This window comes from Sus scrofa, chromosome 13 (assembly GCF_000003025.6).
Source record: "Sus scrofa isolate TJ Tabasco breed Duroc chromosome 13, Sscrofa11.1, whole genome shotgun sequence".
In the NCBI taxonomy this organism is placed as follows: Eukaryota; Metazoa; Chordata; class Mammalia; order Artiodactyla; family Suidae; genus Sus; species Sus scrofa.
In genome coordinates, this window is record NC_010455.5 from 73,221,445 (window position 1) to 73,239,271 (window position 17,827).

Below are 17,827 nucleotides of genomic sequence, written 5' to 3' on the forward strand. Positions count from 1 at the left end.
TGAGCAACAAGAGAAAAATTAAAGTTGGACTTTACTGAAATTAAAAATGTTTTGTATCAGAGGACATTATCAGGAAGTGAAAGGACAATCTACTGAATGGAAGAAAATGTTTACAAATCATACCCCTGATTAGGGACTTGTATCTAGAATATAGCAAGAACTCCCACAACTCAATGATGAAAAGCAACCAAATTTTAAAACGGGCAGAAGAACCTAAAGAGACATTTCTCCAAAGAAGACATATAAATGCCCAAGAATTACATTAAAAGATACTTAACATACTTAGTTATCAAAGAAATGAGGTCAAAACCACAAAATACCACTTCACACCTACTACAGGGATGGCTATAAAAAACAAAACAGAAACGGAAAAGAATAAATGTTAGTGAGGAAGTAGAGAAATTGGAACCCGCTTACTCTGCTTGGTAAGAATATAAAATGCTACCACTGCTATAGAAAACAGCATGGCAGTGCCTCACAATATTAAAAATAGAATTCCCATATGATCAGCAATCCCACTTTTCCGGGTATACATCCAGAAGAACTGAAAGAGAAACGGTGGGACTCAGGGCCCAGCAGGCCTGGGCTGCAGGAAGGACAGGAAGATATAAGCAAGCTGGAGGGCTGAGAAAAGGGCGCAGGGAGCATGAATCACAACACTGGGTCCACGGAGGGAGGTCAGCCCCTCCCCTTTACTGGAGATGGATCCAGAGAGAAGGAGCCTAAACTATAACATCACTGACACTAGTCAAACTGCTCGGAAGACACACCAGTCCTGAGCTGAGCCAGGGTCAAAGCAGCCCTCCCACAGTGGCTGCTGGGGGACACCGTGCTGGCTACCCACCCCAGTAGACATACACCTCCTTTCCAAGCCAGGCCTGAAGAGCACTTGGGAACAAAAGCCACCTGCTAAGAAGGAATGAGCAATGAACTGGCCTGATAGAGACACAAAGCCCACATCTGGAGCAGAGAGAGAAAAGCCACTGCTGAGAGCCTTTCCACACCCTTCCTGTCACCCTGCACGGCATCCACCTCCCACGGGATGGATGGTCACTGGGACACAGGGGAACGTGCTCTGATTCACTCTGAGAAATGAGATGCAGTTCAACACCACTGTGATTTGTGATGCCATTTACACAATTAAACACAGGCATGTAGCACAAGGAGGGGGTGTGGTTAATGGCATTACACAAGCTACAAAGAGCAGACAGCTACAGGCTGGAGGCGACATGGGACAGCACCACCAAAGGGCGTGGGCAGACCCGTCAATTCACCAAGGCTCTCTTCTATTTAGCTGGGCCTTTTACTCAAGACTGTCAAGCTCCCCACCAACATGGAGCAGCAGCTGCTGGTGGCCTGTTTTACAGATGACAAGCTTAAGGTCCCAACAGGGCCACTGAGGGCTTGGAAGAGTTCTGCCCGTGCTGAATTCCAGCTCAAAAACTTCCCAACAACCTGCATTCCCCCAAGTCCTGAGGGGAGGTTCACGCACAGTGGGAAGGCCCGAGGGCTGTGGACAGACCACAGCCTTTAGATTTGTTCTCTTGGGATCACACAGATCCTCTTTCTCTTCCAACTCCTTCCTCTTCTTTATGTGAGAGTAGATGCTGACACCTGCAAATTCCTATGAACCCCGTGCTCCAGCTCAACACCCCTGGGCTCACTCCTGGCAGCAGGAGGCCACCCACAGGGGGCCATGTAAGCCTCAATGTCAGCATTCACCTGTCCCTGCAGCTTCCAGGCCCCGTCCATGGAAACCTTTCTCAAAACCAGCTGAGGCTTCTGGCTTGAGCCAGCTCACAGTGTCCCCCAAGAGGCTCAGGCTGCCTAAGAGCAGCATTTCCCACTGGACCTCGGAGGAGCCCTCCTGGTCAGGGCTGAGGTAGGTCAAGGAATCTGTTCATCCCCCCATTTACTCTCGATCCATGCAGCCCTCACCGTTAGGACCGGCTTCACAGAGCAGCCCTGATTCCTCCTTGCCCCCCAACCCTGCTCATTTTAGGTCTCTTTCCCTGGACCTCCACCAAACAGGTCAGATCGCGTTTCCTTAAAGCAAAGTACAACCTGCAATTTTATCAAGGAAAGCACGCATGCTGTTTGATTTTTGAGACTGTTATCCATGGGGAGACAAACAGGAGGAAGAGGTGGAGATGCGTAATCACCAGCCAGCCTACAGGCCTGGAAAGACACTGAAACACACATGTCACACAGCCCTGCTGCCCTTCTCCGGACACAAGCAGGTTACCAGACTCAGACAAACAAGAACTCTGATCAGTCGAGGTCCAGGGAGGCAGACGGGGAGGACACTGCACCTAGTGCGCCTGTTGCATGCCCAGCACACGATCTCTTGTGCTGGCCTCACAGGCCCACCGGCCTGGCCACCATGCACTCCCCTACTTGGCTGACCAGCTCACAGTCCTCCCTGCTGGTCCCCATGCTCCCCATGCCAGCTCTCCACCCCACTCTCCAGCTCCTCCACCAGGAAAGCTCCAGCCCCACATTCGCTGGTCACTTCCTTACTTGGCTCTCGAACATCACTACCCCATACAAAACAGCACCCTGACGGACCCTCAGGGGTGACAAACCTGTTCTGAAACTGTGGAGAGGCAATGGCTCCACAAGAATGTCAACTCAGGAAGTGCACTGACTTAACTTTAAAATGTGTTGCATGAACAGGACTCAGTGAAAAGAGAAAAGCACACCTACCCTCCGCTCCTTACACCAGCCTGGCTTGCTTCAAGATGCTCACCACCTGACTTGTTCTCCATGGGCCTGCTGTGTGCCTGCCACCCAACACAGCTCTACATGGGTAGGAACTGCGAGCTCACATCAGCAAACATGGGATGCTGCAGCCGCCCAACAGTGAGCCCTGAGGGGGCGTGGGTGGAGACAAACAGCCTGCCTGCTGCCAAGCCCTCGGCCACTGCAGCCACCCTGACAGTGGCCCCTGAGGAGACTCAGGGTGGGAAGACAGGATGCAGGCCCCAGAGAGCTGAGCTGCACATCACAGGAATGACGTCGGTGAGCCCTGACTTGCCTCTTTCCACACTCAGAAAAGCGTTGCATTCCTTAACCTGAAACACCTGGTTTTCTTTTATTAACAGGGATCTTTCAATGCTCTGCTAACCCAGTCTTTTGTTACAAAATCTCCTGTATATTCTGCTCCCGCAGCCTCCTCAGAGCCATCTCAGCCTTATCTGAGATGCTGTGTCCCACGCTTAAGTCCTCAGAATGTCCACCCAATAAAACAGAACTCTCACCTTATAGGTTGGGCTTTTTTTTTTTTTTTTTTCAGTCAACAGAACTCTGTCCCGTCCATGAGGCGCCCCAGTGCCAACACAGAAAGCACAGGACAGCGGTGTGCTTGCAGGGACAGGGGAGTGTACGACGTCGTAAGAGGGAGAGACGGCAACTTTGGGCCTTCCAGCCTACGTGCATGCCTGACAGCATGGCAGGGCCCTGGGTTTGCCAAGGGGACACAACGCGAATGAAATGGGAGACACTAACTCCATGGCCGGCAGACTTACACCCCAGTGGGAGGAGGCCTCACAGAAAAGGATGAGGGTAAAGAGGTGCCACCCCCACCCCCCACCCCCCTACACAACACACAAGGATGCTGGTTCTCCAGCAGCCCAGAGGGTCTTCTGCAGACAAAGAGAAGCAATATAATCACATTCATCTTCCTCCTTTTACAAAAACTATTGATTCTCAGAAGAAAGCGTATTTAACAGAACCAACAGAGGCTTCTGCTGCCTTTGCATCCCCCTTCTTCCCTTCCCCTCCCCACCCCCTGCCCCAGATTCCAGTGCACGGAGGGGGTGGGTGAAGCAGAGGGTGGCTGGTCATGCCTGGAGGGACATCACCTGGAGCCCTCTCCCCTGAAGCCTGTGAAACAGGATTGGGCCTGGTGAGAGACACAGGCGGAGCACCCAGCTCAGGACCCAGCATTAGGAGGCGTGGCATCTACAACACACAACCTGGGTGTGCACACCTGTCAGATGCACCGCAGCACCTAATACCTGAGCAGTTCATAGCTACAAGGTCCAAGTGATACTTCGTTTCCATTTCACATATTTAATGACAACAAATTTTAATACAGAGTTTATGAATAAAAGGAATGACCAGTGTTCTTTTTTTAAACTAAGGGAATGTTCCATTTTTCTCCCAAGCCACACAAATATTTCTGCATTTCATGAGACAGTTGTGCCTACCTGTCAGGCCTAAATAATCAGGCTGCCAAAAAAAGAGCTACAGCAACTCAAATCCAGATTCAGTGCGGAACCCCTGAGGAGCGCAGTGAGACCTCGACATTTCAAAGAACGTGTGAGAGACGCCTCCCCAGGCCAGTGTGCAGCAGGGCCTCAGAGACAACCCCATGGCCAAGGGGGCCTGAGACACATGCCAAGGGGTTCAGAAGGCACACCAGCTCAGGTCTCTGGACAGGAGTGCGACGTCATCTGGGCCTCATACCCCTACTTAGCAATAGGACTGAGCGAGATGGGTTTGAAACCTGTTCCCAGCTCCAAAGATCCACTGTGTACATCCCTGGCTACCGAGGTAGGACACCGTGTACTGGCCAGCACAGACGCTGCAAGAGCTGCCTCAAGTCACTCCCCCCAGAACTTCTTCTGACCCTGACCCTCCTCAACTCTGCCCCGCTCCACCTGTTCCCGACAAGCCATCCTCCACCTTCTCCGTGAAGGCTCTGACCCCCTGCAGACTGCCTTCCCCAGGGGTCTAGAATATGACCCCTCCCTACCTCCCCGACAAGAGGCCAGACCCAGGAAGACTGGCAGCAGCCTTACTTCCTCCTGGTGGCCATGTCCTCATCTGCCACCAGCTGCTTACCTGGGGCCCTTCCAAGGGATGGCCTCTAAGACCAGAAGGCTGCAGGTGCCTTCCTCCACCTCTTCTAACGTGACCTTCTAGAAAAGGTGGAGGGTGGACGCTGTGGTGGCTTCAAACAGAACTCATGTGAGGTGCGTCATCCTTGAGGAGAGCGGCCTGGGGGCTCTGGAAGCACTGACACAGGCAGAAACCAATTCACCCTGAGAACCAGTGGGGTGGGCACACAGGACTGGCACTTGGGCAGGTGAGCAGCCTGCACTAGAGGAAACCCCAGGGAGAATGTCCCTGCACAGGCCAGCCTCCTTGCCCCAGCTCCTCGTCCACCAACAGTCAGCACCTTACTAGGAGATCAGCCCAGGATGGGGGCCACTGGGTGCCCTGGCACAACCATGCACGGCAGTATGGACACTCCCTGTGGCCGGGTGCTGCTCCATCCCCAGGAGGGAACAGCACCGGAACATGTCACTCCAGCCCCACAACCACTCCGAAGAAGGCACTTCTGTCCCGTGATCCAGATGGGAACACCAACACCCAGAGACACGTCACAGAGGCCACACAACTGGCTTAGGTAACAGACGGGATGCTTTGCATTTTTCTACAACTCAGTACCTCCCTCTTAGGTCTGTTCAGACTATGACTCAGAGACCGCGCTATTTGCCCTGACTACTTCACGGACTGACTTGATTAGGTTCCTGCCTTTACCTATAAGCGGAGGTTAAAACCCAGCACCCTGGTGCTGCTACTGTGCACTCTCCACCTAGAATCTGTACAGCACCTTCAGGGCAGCAACCCCTGCCTCCTACCCCTCAGGGAGGTGTCCCAGGGAGCTCCCGGCCGCCCTACTGATCTCCCAGGTGGCCCTAGTCTGGGAGGGCTGGCACCTGAAGCACCAGCATGCAAGCCCCTGCCTCCACCCACTGGTGGGGAAAGGTAGCCCATGAAGGCTCTGGGCAGGGTGCCTGTCAGCCAGAAAGAGGAGAAAGGCAAAGGGAGGTGGGAGTGGGCTGATCTCCACCTGGGAGAAGAAAGCCAAGGCCCCACTAGCACCCAGAGACTCCGCAGGCTCTCCTGGAAGCTGCTTCCACCAAGCCCACTGGTGTCGACACACACCCCACCCCAGTGGCAGCCAATGGCCTGCGAGGCACAGCTATGGCAGGCATGCGGGCGGGCTGCAGCACGCTTGGGTACGCACCCTCTCCCCGGAACACACGCACCCTGCAAGAAGGCCTCCTCCTCTGCCTCCAGCAAAACCGACCAGGGAAGTCGGCCAACTTGAGGTTCCTTAAACCCGACAGCTATTCGCCAGGGACGTTTCAGCCATCACTGTTAGCCAGTTTCTCTGGGCCCTGACAAATCCCACAGCTGCCCAAACAGCGGTGTCCGAATCTGCTGTTTTTCCAAAGGGACCCGAGGATGAGGGACAGTACGCTAGCCCCTGGGAACCCTATCTCCCCTCCCGCCTGCCAATCAGAAGGGGTCCACGGACTCTGGCCTTGCCCTCAGCACCTGGCAAGGAAAGCAGCAACATAACCTGCTCCAAAGCACAGCAGCCTGTGGCTGGGAGCCTGGGCCCAGCCTGTCAGGAAACCCCAATGCTTCCCATCTCTCATCTAACCCCATGGATCTTCATGCACAAGCATCAGAGACTTTATGGGTTAGAATACACAGAAGAGGGGAGCCCTGACCCAGGCAGCTGGCGTCCCATCCCACTGGGCAGCCCCTCGGGCTCTGCACCAGCCCCAGGCAGCACCACCAAGGTAAGCCTGTGGCACAGACACAGGTAAAAGCCTAGGTTGCCCAGCGGGAGATGGGACAGGAGCAGGTCAGGCAGGTCAGGGGCCTCTGGAGCCCTCAGCTAGATCCCCCCTCAACAGCACTTGTCCTGGGCAAGGGCCTCCCGCCTGCCCAGGCCTCTCCAGGCCAGCAAGTGGCTCAGGACTGCCACCTCGTGGCCCAACTCGCAGGACAGGAAGAGGCTCCTTTACCAAGGGCAGCAGCCACAGCTGCCATCCTTCTGCTCCAGGCTTCAGGGCCAGCAGGACAGGTGGGCGTGAGGGGTGGTGGAGGCAGCCGTGTGCCAAGCACCCCCTGAGCACCTTCAGGGATTTTCTCAGGACTCTACAGACAATCTAGGGACCAGGACAACCAATGCCCCCCTTTACTGGGAGGGACGATGACAGATAAAGCGACCACCAGGGAGAACAGCCAGGATGAAGGACAGGTCCCAGGCAGTCTGGCTCCTACATCCAGGCCAGGCCACAGCCTCCAATTCCAGCTGCTGGACACAACCCAAACCTCTAAACTCTCCACCCCAAACCCTAAAACCCGAGACTGTTCTGGACAGAGCCCATCTCTTCCAGGGGGCAGGGACAGGGGCCAAGGGAGAGAGTCTAGGAGGGCGAAACAGGTGAGGCAGGCACAGCCCACAGCTCTGCAGGGCCCCACTGAAGACAGTGCACGCAAGCCCTTCCCCAGCCCTGGGGTTCAGGGAAAACCAGAGGTAAGGAAGAGAGACCACCCCCACGGCACTCTGCTCCCTCAGAGCCTCGGGGGCCAGCACTGAGCACCAGCTGCCCTGGGTCAGCTGCATCTTCTGGGTAAGAGGGCAAAGGTGGAGCCTGAATGGTGTTTCGAGTCTCTGCAGGAATTTCATGGAGGACAGCTGCCCACTTACTCACAGAACTTTCTGTGGTGACAGATGGGGCAGCGCTAATGGGCTGCCTTTAACCAGAATGCAGGATGCTTAGGCTCATGGCAAAGGGAGTGAGCACTAAGGCTGGTAGGTCCTCCCTCAGGGGAAGGCCTGTGAGGAAGCTGGGGGGCTAATATGTGGGCCTCACGTCCCAGAGGCCACCATGCTCAATCAGGGCCAGGCCCTCCAGCGAGCCTCCAGCACCAGCAGCCAGGCCAGCTTGGACCTGACCTTATCCTGCTCCTCGTCCTGATCCATCTCCCAGAGGCAGTCCCCAGCTCTGGGATATCCCCTCTTTTGACTCCATATGAACCGCTGGAGACACCATCCCTCTGAGAGGCCTGGCCAGAACCCAAGGCACAGATGGCCTGGGAAGAGCTGCGTGCCTCCCCCCAGTCTCCCAACAGATCCAAACAACAGGTACACATCTGAGGTCTCAGATGCCTGGACAGCCAGTGGCCACTGGGAAGGGAAAGTCAAAAACTCTGCGCTCTGTAAGAACAGCCCTGCTCCAAGAAATAGCTCCACAAACATCTGAGCAGAGCCGCTGGCACCACATCTGCCCCGGTCATGCTGGACCCACAGGATGAAGCCGTCTCAACAGCATGGCGGTGGTGAGTGACAGAAGTCAGGTCTGGGGAGATAGCCGATCTGTACATGCTGAGTTGGAGGGATACTCCCGCCAGCACCTATGAAGAGCAGGCCCTGGGCAGAGGTCACGACGTCACAAGAAGATGGGGCTCTGTGGGGCCCCTTGCAGGCGTGGCCACGAGGCCACATCTGGCAACAAGGCTCATCCAGGAGGGCACCCAGGTCCTGGCATGAGAGGACTAGGTGGCCCTGCCCTCTCCCAGGAGAGAACTGTGGACTAACACCACCCCAGACTGTTACCTGGAGGGGCAGATGTACCTGGGGACCTCTCCTTACATCCTCATCTCCACCCTCCTAGACGCTGTGACCACCTATGACAGCTCACCAGCTCTCAGATGGGAGGCCAGGGGGGCACACACCCCTGCTTCCTCCTCCCACCTGCTGGCCCACCCTCCCTCTGGATCCCTCCCCCTCCCACCACCGGCCTCTGTCCTTTGTCCAGGTCACCATGGCCTCTCAGCAGGACTCATGGCACCTTCCCGTTGTGACCCAGGTGCCTCTGCTCTGTGGACTCAGCTGCCCACACAGAACCTCCTGAGACCTTCCCAAGCCCCTCCTGCCTCCAAGCCACATGCCCCACCCGGCCCACAAGCCCCTTGGCAGCCAGCTCTGCCCATTTCTCAGTCCCCCCACACCCCTGCCCCTTGCCAGCATCCTTCTCTGGCTCCTCCAGGCCTTGGCTCCCAGGAGGGCTCCCCAGAGAAGGTCCTGCTGTCCCCCAGCTCCTGGCCCACCAGCAGCATCACACACCCTAGTCGGTGAGCCACTGAGTGTTCACTTCTCACGTCCGTCTGTCTCACTGGACTGTGGGTCCCCGGAGGACAGGAGGGTGGCCTGCAGGTGGAGTGCACAACAGGGGTGCAAGGGACACAGAGTAGTTTTGAGGCAGAGCAGCTCAGCAGCAGTGCTGAGACTGGGCACCCTCCACTCTGGCGCCAAGATGATGGCAGCCCACAGCAGGGGACAAGGGACAAGGAAGCACCCGCCACGTACTCACAGCTCCTCGTGAACTTCCCATGTGGGTCAGTTCAAGCTAAGATGCGACCATGTCCCACCAGCCGCTCCCCGCCACCCCGAGCCCCAGGAACAGAGGCTATCCAGCACCAACAGCCCAGGGACAGGAGGGGAGAGGACAGAAAGAGCCATGTGGAGAAGCTGCCAGGTGTCAGGGGAGGTGCAGAGAGGGCCAGGGCCCAGGAGCAAGGAGCACCAGAGAAAGGCCTCACCAGTCACCCACTCGCCAGCCCTCTAGCAGCCCTCCCCAACTCCTGGTCATAGCAAACCGCAGGGCACCAGAATCCTCCAGAAACCCCTCTGGCTAATCTGTGGCGGGGGGGGAGGTTGCCAGGGGCTGTGGGGTGCACTGACACCACCAAAACACCACGAGTGCAGGCAAGGACTTCCGCAGGGTCCCCAGAGCCCAGGGCTCTGGAAAATACCCCCTTCTGGACGTGGATGAGCACACAGCCCCTCCTCTCCAAGCCCCCAAAAGCTCGGAGAGCGAAGGCGTGAAGTTCTGCTGCAGAATAAAGGACAGGGAAAGAAGTCACCACCTTAGCACACCTGGCAGCCATCACGCCTGCCCTCTGTGCAGTGTGCCCTCTGCCCTGCGTGGTGCAGAGCAACTCCCACCTCCACCTCCAGGAGTGCTCCTCCCCTGCCCTACCGCAGGAGGCTCTGCCATCCCACAGCTCCCCATGTTCCCAACAGAGGCAGCAGTGGTCCTGTGACTCTGTGCCCAGGTCCACAGCAGGGCTCATTCAAGCCCACCACCAGACCAGCATCCCATTCCATCCCATCTTTACTAGCATAACCCTGGTTTGAGGGGTGGTCAGGTACCCAGCTGAAATGACCAACATAGCTCTGCTTTCAGCTATAGGCCACCTTGTGGCCCAGTTCTGCCGAGAAGACCCCAGGGGAGGGCATCCCTCCCAGAGAAAACAACAGAAAAGGCTCTGGGCCAACTGAAAACTGACATGGTACCTGCAGGCACAGGAGTCACCCTGGAGCCACGAGGAGAGCCACTGGCTTGGAGGCTGTGGGGATGGAGGGGGAGGAGGACCAGGGGCCCTCCTGGTGTGTGGACCTACTGCCCCTACCACACCAGGCCCCGCTGACTTGTGATGGAGGTAAACACACCCCATGGTTGAACCACTGCACCTAGGTTTCCCATTCGGCCACCCTCCAGGTGAGCACACGTCACTCTAACCAAGATGCCCAAGGTGGAGTTCCCGTCATGACTCAGCATTAATGATTTCAATTAGTATCCATGAGGACACAGGTTCGATCCCTGGCCTCGTACAGTGGGTTAAGTATCCGGTGTTGCTGTGAGCTGTGGTGTGGGTCACAGACATGGCTCAGATCCCACGTTGCTGTGGCTGTGGCATGGGCAGGCACCTGTAGCTCTGATTCAACCCCTAGCCTGGTAACATCCATATGCCAAGAGTGCAGCTGTAAAAAGACAAAAAAAAAAAAAAAAAAAAAAAAAAGCCCACAGTGAGGGGCCTGGTGTGGCCCCTGCACAGATCAGGTGAGGGAGAGATGGGAGACTTTCTCCCGTCCCACTGCCATCTGTCAGCCCAACAACCCCTGTCCCCTCCCTACCCTGTAGGATCCAGCAATGGCATCTGCCCAAGTGGCAGACACAGTCTGCTTGTCACAAACCTGAGATCCTTTTCCACAGAGAGGAGAAAGCAGAACAGCAGCTCCCCAAAGACTATGTGAATCAACCATAAAGAAACATAAAATAACCCACGCCATCCCTCTCCCCAACCCTGCAGGCATCCTAGAGAAGTGGGCAGGTGCTGACCCAACTCCACTCCAGGGGCAGCAAAAGGAAACACACTGCTGCCAAGATGGGTTGGGTAGAAGGCTTGCATGGAGTGCAGGGGTGCTGGGCACTGCTGCCTGAGAGGAGGTGGGGACAGAGCAGGGCTGCCAGCATTGGGTGCCAGCATGAGGGACAGTTAGGTCTCCCCATGCCAACAGGAGACCTACTCAAGACAAAAGGCCCAACCTTTCAGCCAGACCCCAAAACAAGAGGACAGCAAGGTGTCACCTCTGGCCCAATGCCCAACACACACCCAGGTCTCCCCCTACTGACCAACAGACACCCAGACTCCCTCCATGGCTGTGCTTTTCCAGGGGAGTCTGTAGCCCAGGACCCGAGGCATGCTGGGGCACAGAGACCCGGGAGCCTAACTGACGCTGGCAGCAGAGGCAGAAGGCTGTCCCTAGAGCCCCACACCCACCCACTGCCAGCCCTGGAGCCCTGCCTGGTACACGGGCATTCCCACAGATGTGCCAGCCCACCAAGGCCCTGTGAAAAGCACTGACACCAGGAAGGAACCAAAGCACCCGAGGCATGCTGGGGCACAGAGACCCGGGAGCCTAACTGAGGCTGGCACCAGAGGCAGAAGGCTGTCCCTAGAGCCCCACACCCGCCCACCGCCAGCCCTGGAGCCCAGCCTGGCGCACGGGCATTCCCACAGATGTGCCAGCCCACCAAGGCTCGTGAAAAGCACTGACACCAGGAAGGAACCAAAGCAACTGTCTTCTGGAGAGTCAGAGGCCAAGAGGACTTCTGGCCCCTACAGGCACAGGGCCCAGGTCACAGGCAGGAGGCGAGGCAGGCACCAGCAAGCCTGGGAGAGGGCCTGGCTCTGAAGCCCTGGAGTGCCAGCTGCTGGCATGAGGGCACTGAATGCAGGTCTCTCAACCCACACCGGAGCCACTGGGAGCAGGCCCCCTAACCCTGCTTCTCGCCTTAAGTCCAAGAGCAGTGGCCACTTTAGAGAGAAAGGCCACAGGCTCTCCAGACTCTGCTGGGTCACCTCATCCTGCTCGCACTCTGCCCCCACCTCACCTTCTAACTGGTGAAAAACGCGACACAGCACAGGGCCTTGGTGGGCTGGCCAGCTGGAGAGGAAACAAGTGCCCACAGAGCATCCAGCAATGGGGGCGGCACTGGCACTGGCACAGCAGCCCCTCTCCCCCGTGCTCAGGCTGGCCGGGGAGTCCAACCACCTGGACAAGGTTTCTTCCCGCTCCTGCCTCATGTCTCCAACATTGCATGAGCTAGAGACCAAGGGTCCGGGCATCACACAACCCAGGTCCCTGCTGGGGGTTGGTGCTGCCACCTGGCCACCCTGCTGGCTCGTGACAATTTATCATCCCCTGTCCCCCAATGCCCAGGCTCTCCCAGGGCCCCTCCGGCAGAGAGCCAGCTCTTTCCTAGCTGTCCCCAAAAGGCTCCTGCCTGCCTCTGAGGCCCAAGAGTTTGACAAAGGCGTCCATGTGGGCAGGAGCTGCCTCGGGACGGGGCCGTGAGTTACCCAGAGCACATTTCAACAGCACGGCCCTTGCCCTGAGGACTGTGGGAGCTACATCACCCATGGGACACGCCACATCCCTCAGGGCCCAGCAGCAAAAAGGACCAAGACCCACTGTGGGGCCCCTGGCTCCCCCACAAGTCCAGGAGCCAGCTCTGGGCCTGCAGGTCCAGGCCCTTCTCACCCAAACTCCAAGGTCAGGGCCATGAGTCTAGCCCAGTGTTTCTGCAAGGACTGACTCAGGACCCCCGTGCTCTCCCTTCACAGTGTCTCCTCTGAGGACCAGGGAAACCCTCCCCCAGGCTCCGTAGGAGGGGCCTCTCCCGCCTGTGCCCCCACTACTCCCTGGACACGAGCCTGATCCCCCACACTCCCCCTCACACTCCTCCTGATAGGCTTCTCTCACATGTCACCCCTCTTCCAGGCTCTCGTGGCAGGAGGAAACCTGAACACTGTACAGTCACTTGTGAGAAAAGCCTCTCAGGGACAGAACTCTGCCTGATTTACATTCATCAAGCAACTAACCCAGCGCCTAATGCCTGGTGGCACAGAGAACACATATACATCACGTGATAAGAGAAGCACTCACTGGAAGAGGGAAGAGATGAGGTTTTTGCTTCCTATCAGGGGTACAGCAGGTTCACACTCCTAATAACATGTGTCAGGAATCCAGCAGGCAAGGTCCTAAATCCCACACTCTCTGCCAGGCCTTCACTGCTCTAACCACGGGGTCTTTAAAGCTCTGCCATCGGAAGACTCAGCCAAGAAACCACAGCTCGCTCCATGTTCCCCTCCGGGACATTTGATCTGGATGCCAAACTTGCTCCCAACTCAGAAGGAAGCTCACTCACCACAGCTCCCCACACCCAGGACCCCCAGCCCATACATGGCAGGAATGCGCCTCAATACGTATTTCAAAACCCATTCGCTTTGGCACTAGATAGGAAATGGGGACGCTCTGGTCATCAAAGTAGCTTATAAAAATTATTACCTCTCCTTGTCGTTAGTTTTATGAACTTGTCCCAATAACAAGCCACGCAGAAGAGAACTGAAAACCCACACGGTAAGAGTCAGAACAAGCGCACATGCAATGTCAGGGTGCACTCAGCACAGCGGGAGGGAGCCGGCGATGCAAGGCCCAGGCGGGCGCCAGGCTAGGGCAGGAGGCAATGAAGATGGCAGCACTCCCTGGGCCGCAAGCATGCCCTCTCTGCCCGTGAGGAGGGAAAGTCCTGTCTGCTCCACTCAGGTATTTCTCCTGCCTCTTCCTCATTTAAATTCTCCCAATAACTATTTTGAAACTGCTTCCACTAAAAGCTGCTGCAAACACACCGACCCAACAGAGGGGACACCGTGGCCAGGACACCTCTGCCCTGCGGATGCCTGGGACGGGTCCTGTCACCTGCCGTGGGCCCAGCAGCAAACCCTGCCTGCAGCTAAGCTGCACAGAGTTATCAACGGGCACTCTAACCCCAAAGAAGGCAACCAGGGGTGAGCAAGGTGGCGCCTGGCCTCCCAACTGGCCTCCCCTCAGTCACAACGGCCAGTCCGGGGGCCGGGCTCTGACTGCCCGCAGGCCCTGTAACCAGACCTTGTTTTAGGGCAGGGAAAGCAAAAGCTGCAATCCTGCCCAGGGACACAGAGCATCAGGAGGCAGGCAAGCTCCCAAAAGGGACAGGGTGCAAAGTGCACAAGGAAATAGATGCCAAATAGTGAAAAAAGTGGACACCCAGCAAGTCAGAGCAAATGCTTCCAAAGTGAGGCAGCCACTGGCTCCACCAGCCCTCAGAACTCTGGAGCAGCGGAAAGGTCCATCCAGACGTCTGGGGGCTCGGGTCAGTTACCCCTGGGGTAAAGAAACCCATACCCAACACAAGATGGGTGCCCTGCCCCTTGAGGAAGCTCCTCCCTCCAGGCACAGCCTCCAGGTGGGCAGCCTGGGTGGTGGGGCAGCATCTCCCGGGCAGGCAACAGCAGGGAAGCTATCAAACAGTCCAGGGGAAAATGAAGAGATGCCACACCTGCAGGCCGCAAGTCCCACTGGACAACTGTCCCAGGTGACACTTCCATTAACCCTTCACGTCCTGGGCCAGAGTTTGGCTACCTGCCCCACTAAATGCCTGTCCTCGCCTGGCTTCTCCCTGCCCCAGAGGTCTCCCCAGGTCAGAAGCACCCAGGACAACCTGGACTTGAGGTGGGTGTCTAGGGGAACCTTGTGGGGACATTGTGGGACACAGCCTGCAGGGTCTGTGCTGACACCAGGTACATAGTGTCAGATCGGGGAACCTTGTAGGACAAAGCCCTCCACCTGTGGACTGTACTGCCATCTCTAGGAACAGCATCAAACACCCAGCTGGTGCCGAGCATTCCCTGGATGTGTGGGGACACCCCCGCACAATGGAATTTGCAGGATTGATGCCACTGACAGTCCTAATTCTGTCCAGATGCCCACCCTGGCACCCAAACATGATAGAGAAGAGCCCCAGATCCAGTCATAGAGCCTCCAGGGTCTCTCTGCTAAGAGCTGGCCTTGGACCCTGGAGCCATCCAGGCCAAGGGGACATGAGAGGAAAGTCCTCCTCCTTCCCAAGCAGAGGCTTGTCAGGCCCCATGAGCCCTGGGGGACCATGACTTCTTGGGCTGGGAAACAGCCTATATCCACAGCAGAAAGACCCTCAGCTAAGTGCACAGAGAATAATACCAGCAATCAGCTGTCAGGCCCCGGCTGCCACAGCCCCTCTAAACACAGGAAAGCCCATGTATGAGCACCACAACCATTGCCAGCCTCCCAGGCCCCCAGGGAGAGCAGTGAGGCTCTGCACCCAGGCTGCCTGCCTCTGAAATTACCTCTTCCCCCCCCGCCCCCTTCTCCCTCTCGAGTGCTACATGTCCGAAGCTCACAGCGTCCTCCCGCTACACCCTCCTGGCAGACACTTCCTGCAAAACTTACAACTGCAAGGCTCTGGGAACCAGCAGCCAACCAGCCAGCCCTTAATGTACAAACCTGAGGCCCACAGAGATGGGAACCACAGCCCAGAGCTGCAGAGCAGATAAGCGCCAAGGCTGCGGGAATTATCGCCCCAGTCCCTGGAAAGATACCCTCTTAGCAGAGAAGCAGCTGGGCTGGGGACCGGTCAGGCTCCGGACTGGCCTCTTCTTCCCCCACACTCACCATCCGGGCTGACCTCTGCTTCTCCTGGTCCACACTGATCTCCTCCCGCCGCAGGGCCGCCTCTCCCTCCCTCACGGCCACATGGGGCAGCTGGCCCTGACCCATGGCCAGCTCCTCTTCACACCTGCGCCAGAAGAGATGGGAGAAACAGATGCAGACAGCAGCCAAGGAAGGGTCTGCATGCTCCCTTCAGCCGCCCAGGCCCTGGGACCTGAGGGCTGGGGACTCCCAGGCCAGCTAGCCAGGCTCAGGCACGAGGGACAGTCCCCAAGGTGAGGGGACAGTGACACTCTCAAACAAGAGATCAGGAGCCAGGTGAAGAATCAGACAGCCAAACGCCAAATGAGAAGTTCGACCTGCCACTCCAGCCCCTGCTCAGTGCCCACCTCCCCACTCTGCCGGTGCAAGAAGGCTTAGCAGCAGCCTTGGCTTTGAACCTTCACTGTCTTCTTGTCCCTACCCTTCCATCTGCTTTGACTCCTCCTATACAATCATTCTAAAGAGAAAAAAAGTTACTGGCACTGAGGTCGTCTTAGGAGTATTACTGATTAGGGTGTAGATCTGCACACAGTGAGATAGGCAGCACCAGTTCGGCCCAGAAGCAGGTGACAGGCATGGCGTCCTCACCAGACATGCTCTTGGGTGTGTTGTGGGCTAGCTCCCCTGAGGACCCAAGGACAGCACCTTCCGCAGTGAAAACCCTTATGAACAGGTGTGACAAACGGAAGATAATTATAAGACTGGGTACAAACAGCAAGATATAAAATTTTATATGATCCTGAAAAAACAATCCTAAACTAGAAGAAAGAAGGCATTTGAAAGCAATACTCCCAAATATTAAAAAGAGATAAGAAAGCTATGGTGATGTCCCCTCTTTACACATATCCCAAGTCTTCCATTAGCTTGTGCTAGCTGAACATTTTTTAAATGTTTAAAAGTATTTCAGAAAGGCCTCTTGGGATTAGGGAGTAGACATGCTTAGAAGGTGGGTCTTACCCACAACCACAGAAGAGCCATGGCCTGGCTGACCTGTGGAGGGAGCCGTCCAGCTATGGGTCCTTCAGGCCGTGGGCACCATCCCTCAGACCAGCCTGGGTCCTGTGCTAAGTGCTGTGCATAACATGTAGCCCCAAGACCACACCCAATGAGGGTGCTCAGCTCTGCCTTCTTCAAGGCCTGGAGACTCACGGGGACATTCCAGGGTCACATAGCAAGCAGGTAGCAGAATTGGGATACGTCCTGTATTCTGGGGGCCTCTGCCTCGGCCGCTGTGCCACCAGCCCCACAGCGGGGAGTAGCCCCAGGTCAGCTGCCCTCCAGGGCTGTGGCCAAACCAGTGGCAGGTCATCTGTACCCTGCAGCCAGCCTGTGGAGGAGCCATGGTGACCTTGAGGCATCCTCTAAACAGGGCTACATGCACACAAGCCAGGAGTGTGGCCACTCAGCCACCTAGTCCTGGCTTTGCAACTGAACCAACTCCACAGCCTTGGGTGTTTCTTTATCTTCACACTAGAACCAGTTCCACCTCAACCACAGGGTTGGTGTCCCCCTAAGTGTGACACAAACACTCCAGGCTTTAGGCAAAGAATAGGGACCCAGAGAGGGAGGAGCACAGGGCCAGACCGCAGAGCCACAGCGCGTGGGCACTCAGCTTACCTCCTAAGGGGACCCACTTCCGCCCCTGAGGGCTGCCAGCCACGGCCATACTCCGGTCTGGACACTTTACAGTCTGCAAAGAGTGGAGAAGGAAACTCTGTCAGGAGCAAGCTCCTCCAGCCCCTGGATTTAAAACAGGCACATCAGTTATGGGTGACAATAAGACCCAGATCCTCATCAACAAATAGCAGTTATTAATCAGCTGTCTGAGGACCTCCCTAGTTCATAATGTCTTAATATTTTTGTACCTTGAGTTCCCCATTCTTAACCGTCTCTGTGCCTTGGTGTTTGCTACTTGGAGAAAAGCAGAGGCTCCTTCACTGGTGGCAGACACAGGAGGGACAAGCGAGCTTCAAGCCTGGCTCCAGCAACAGCAGGCTTGGGGGCCCGGTGAGGGGGGCACAAGGTGGCGGCCCTCCCAGAACCCAGGGTGAACCATCCAAGAGCCGGTCCAGAACCCCAGGACATGAGGTCAGT

At 56.6% G+C, this 17,827-nt stretch overlaps 1 protein-coding gene across 1 annotated transcript in view; it reads right to left on the minus strand.

Annotated features, from left to right (window-relative positions):
- CHCHD6 (coiled-coil-helix-coiled-coil-helix domain containing 6) overlaps window positions 1-17,827 on the minus strand; it is a 160,789-nt gene that overhangs the window by 119,277 nt on the left and 23,685 nt on the right. Inside the window, 2 exon segments of the mRNA XM_021069811.1 lie at window positions 15,695-15,818; window positions 17,351-17,423. Of these exon segments, the coding sequence (XP_020925470.1) occupies window positions 15,695-15,818; window positions 17,351-17,423 (197 nt within the window).